This window comes from Anopheles aquasalis, chromosome 3 (assembly GCF_943734665.1).
Source record: "Anopheles aquasalis chromosome 3, idAnoAquaMG_Q_19, whole genome shotgun sequence".
NCBI classification, from domain to species: domain Eukaryota; kingdom Metazoa; phylum Arthropoda; class Insecta; order Diptera; family Culicidae; genus Anopheles; species Anopheles aquasalis.
Window position 1 is genome coordinate 9,862,501 of NC_064878.1, and position 2,500 is coordinate 9,865,000.

The 2,500-nt window shown below is 48.9% G+C and overlaps 2 protein-coding genes across 2 annotated transcripts in view; both read right to left on the minus strand.

The window, feature by feature from the left end:
* The window catches only part of LOC126576015 (transient receptor potential cation channel subfamily V member 5), a 3,536-nt gene extending 2,444 nt beyond the window's left edge, over positions 1-1,092 (minus strand). Inside the window, exon 1 of the mRNA XM_050237077.1 lies at positions 694-1,092. Coding sequence (XP_050093034.1) covers positions 694-1,092 — 399 coding nt within the window. The remainder of the gene's footprint in view (positions 1-693) is intronic.
* An 853-nt stretch (positions 1,093-1,945) lies between these two features.
* Positions 1,946-2,500, minus strand: part of LOC126575232 (drebrin-like protein) — a 2,800-nt gene continuing 2,245 nt past the window's right edge. Inside the window, exon 4 of the mRNA XM_050235820.1 lies at positions 1,946-2,500. This exon is cut by the window's right edge and continues 725 nt beyond it. The gene's annotated coding sequence lies outside the window, so the exon portion shown is untranslated.

A 2,500-nucleotide genomic window follows, 5' to 3' on the forward strand; every position in this document is an offset into this window, starting at 1 on the left:
ATTATTATCAGAGAAAGGATAGTATCGTAGTGATGTCATAGAGTCTTCTTAGTCACTCCGGATGCACCGGGAGGGTCTAAATCGAGATGGAACGACGGTATCGACATTGATGGCTTAATTGCTGGAATTACTAATTGGAGGACGACGACGCTCGATCGTGAGCGGTGAAGGAATCTTTTGTGACTGACCGATCGTTAGTTGTAGCGCCTGCTAAGCAAGCAAGTAAGTAGTAGTCGAGAAGTCCTGGAGATTTAGACGACTTGAGGGTACGAAATTGGTAGAACAAACACGTTATGAAAGAACTGACATCCAAGGACAAGTATCAAAACTGAATTGGTTTAGTAAATTCGATCGCCAGCAACACCTGCATGTATTCCTATGCAGTACAAGCTCCAGCTTCTCGCCTAAACGATGGCTAATGGATGACCTATAAACAAAAGCGTCCTCCATGGAGTAATGGGAAATACCCGGTGACCCATAAAAGAGGGAAATGCACGAATGCATTTACAAATGGCAGCTGACACAGGAAGCTGACGTCCTGTTACATGCTGCTATGCCAACCCTGTAACCAACGCCTGTAAGCTGTTTACTTTCGAAGCACGTGGTTTTTTCCGCGGGACTCTCCCTCGTTACGCAATGAAAGCGTTAGCAACCCAAAGGACCCATTGACAGTTGGCGCTGGTCTAGTATTACCTTGATGTTCCAGCACACCTCCCGGTACCCGGATGGGTTGAGGTAGTACTCCGCTTCGCTCACTTCCGGGCACACGGCGTCAATATCGAAATCCTCCTCCGGATTTTCCATCGCCCGGATTTCTGGCAGTTGCTTGTGCCTCGGTCGCTCTCTGTTTCGCAGCAGCACCAGCACCGACACGGGGATGTACTTTCCCTTGCCTTTGTTGTACAGGAAGGGTTCGACCTTCGTCTTGATGGCATGGTCAATTTCGGCGTATTGCTTGTTCTGGATCGCACGTTTCATCATATCGACCAGCAGCCCACCACCCTTCAGATTGACGAACTTGTACAGTGCCTGGGTGGACACTCCGGCCTGCTTCTTAACGCCACTGGTCACATTACTCTCCGTATTTCCCATCGTCTACGGATTACGCCGAACCGATCCAAACCGAACCTGGCCACTAAACACACTAGCACTTCTGCAAACAATAGACCAACAAAACAACATCAACTGCGGTGCCCGCGGGAATCCATTTGCAATCCCGGCCAAATATCCCAAAACCAGTGGTGGCCTAGTGTCGTCTTCGATGCAGAAATGGCGACAATTGCTGCGTTTGGTCGCCCATATTTTGCGTACTGCGCGAAATGGCTATCGAACAAACAACATCGAAACCTATCCGAGCGGTCGGAAACCGTCGGTGGTAGCTTGCTGTGCCCGTTGCTAGGGAACCCGAAACCCAGAGCGACAGTACCCTCGAGTGGGGGGGGGGGGGATGGAAGCGGCATCCAGTGGAATGCAATTCAACGGTTGACACCGAAATATTCCGAACACAACCAATGGCAGGCAGCGGTTCGATGCAGGTGCTGTGGGTCGATGTCGAATCTAGTGAGCATCGGAATTGCGCCTTTTCGCGCCAACTGAGAATGGTTGCTGTGTGCGCGTTGGATTGTCCGATTGATTCGGATACTATGGAATGAATTTGTTAATCAAATTCTCATTTGCTTAATAGCGTGATTTTGAGGATTTCATTGAATAGGGCTTCCATTTTTGTTTTTAGTGTGAGTGATTTTATTCGTGTAACATTTTTCTTTGTTCGCTTGATATCTGCATTTAGCTACTTGCGTTTACAATTGTTTAAAACATCTGCTTCCAATCGCTACCGCTACGGCCGCGGACTCCAAAAACGTGAGAGAAGGCTTCAGTTAAGGGGGGGCTAGAAGGTTTTTGGAGGGCGGTTGGAAGGCGGAATCTATATTTAAATGTTTATATATATGTTCTTTTTAATATTTATGCATCGTGTCGATCCTACGAGACCCCTCCCTCCCACACATTCGTCCTTCGTTAATTGCATTGTACATCACCTGTTTCTCTCTCCCGCCGCAAACACCATTTCTAGCAGATCGCGTGCCGCGCGCGTCAGTGTCCAGTGAGCTTTGCAGCCACGCGGCTGCCTGTGCATTGCATTGAGAGAGAACGTTAACGCTTAAAATTACGACGAAAATGTGTGCCCATTATTCGGGTTGGGGGAGAGGGTGCGCGTGCAGTGTGCAGTCACCGTTTCACGGCGCCATCGGGTTCAGGGGTTACCCACTTACGGTGCAGATTTTGTGCATTCACTTTTGGCCTCTAGTGTGCCACTGCAACGCAGTGTGATGTGGATGATACAGGCGCACAGACACCCTTCTGTTAACAAGCCACTTAAGGTGGTGGTGGTCGCTTCCCGCTCGCGATTTTGCGAGATGGATAAAGGAAGAATGATTATGATAACGATTACAGTGCGTGTGATACTGGTAAATTCCTCGAATACAACCCCACACCATCACCA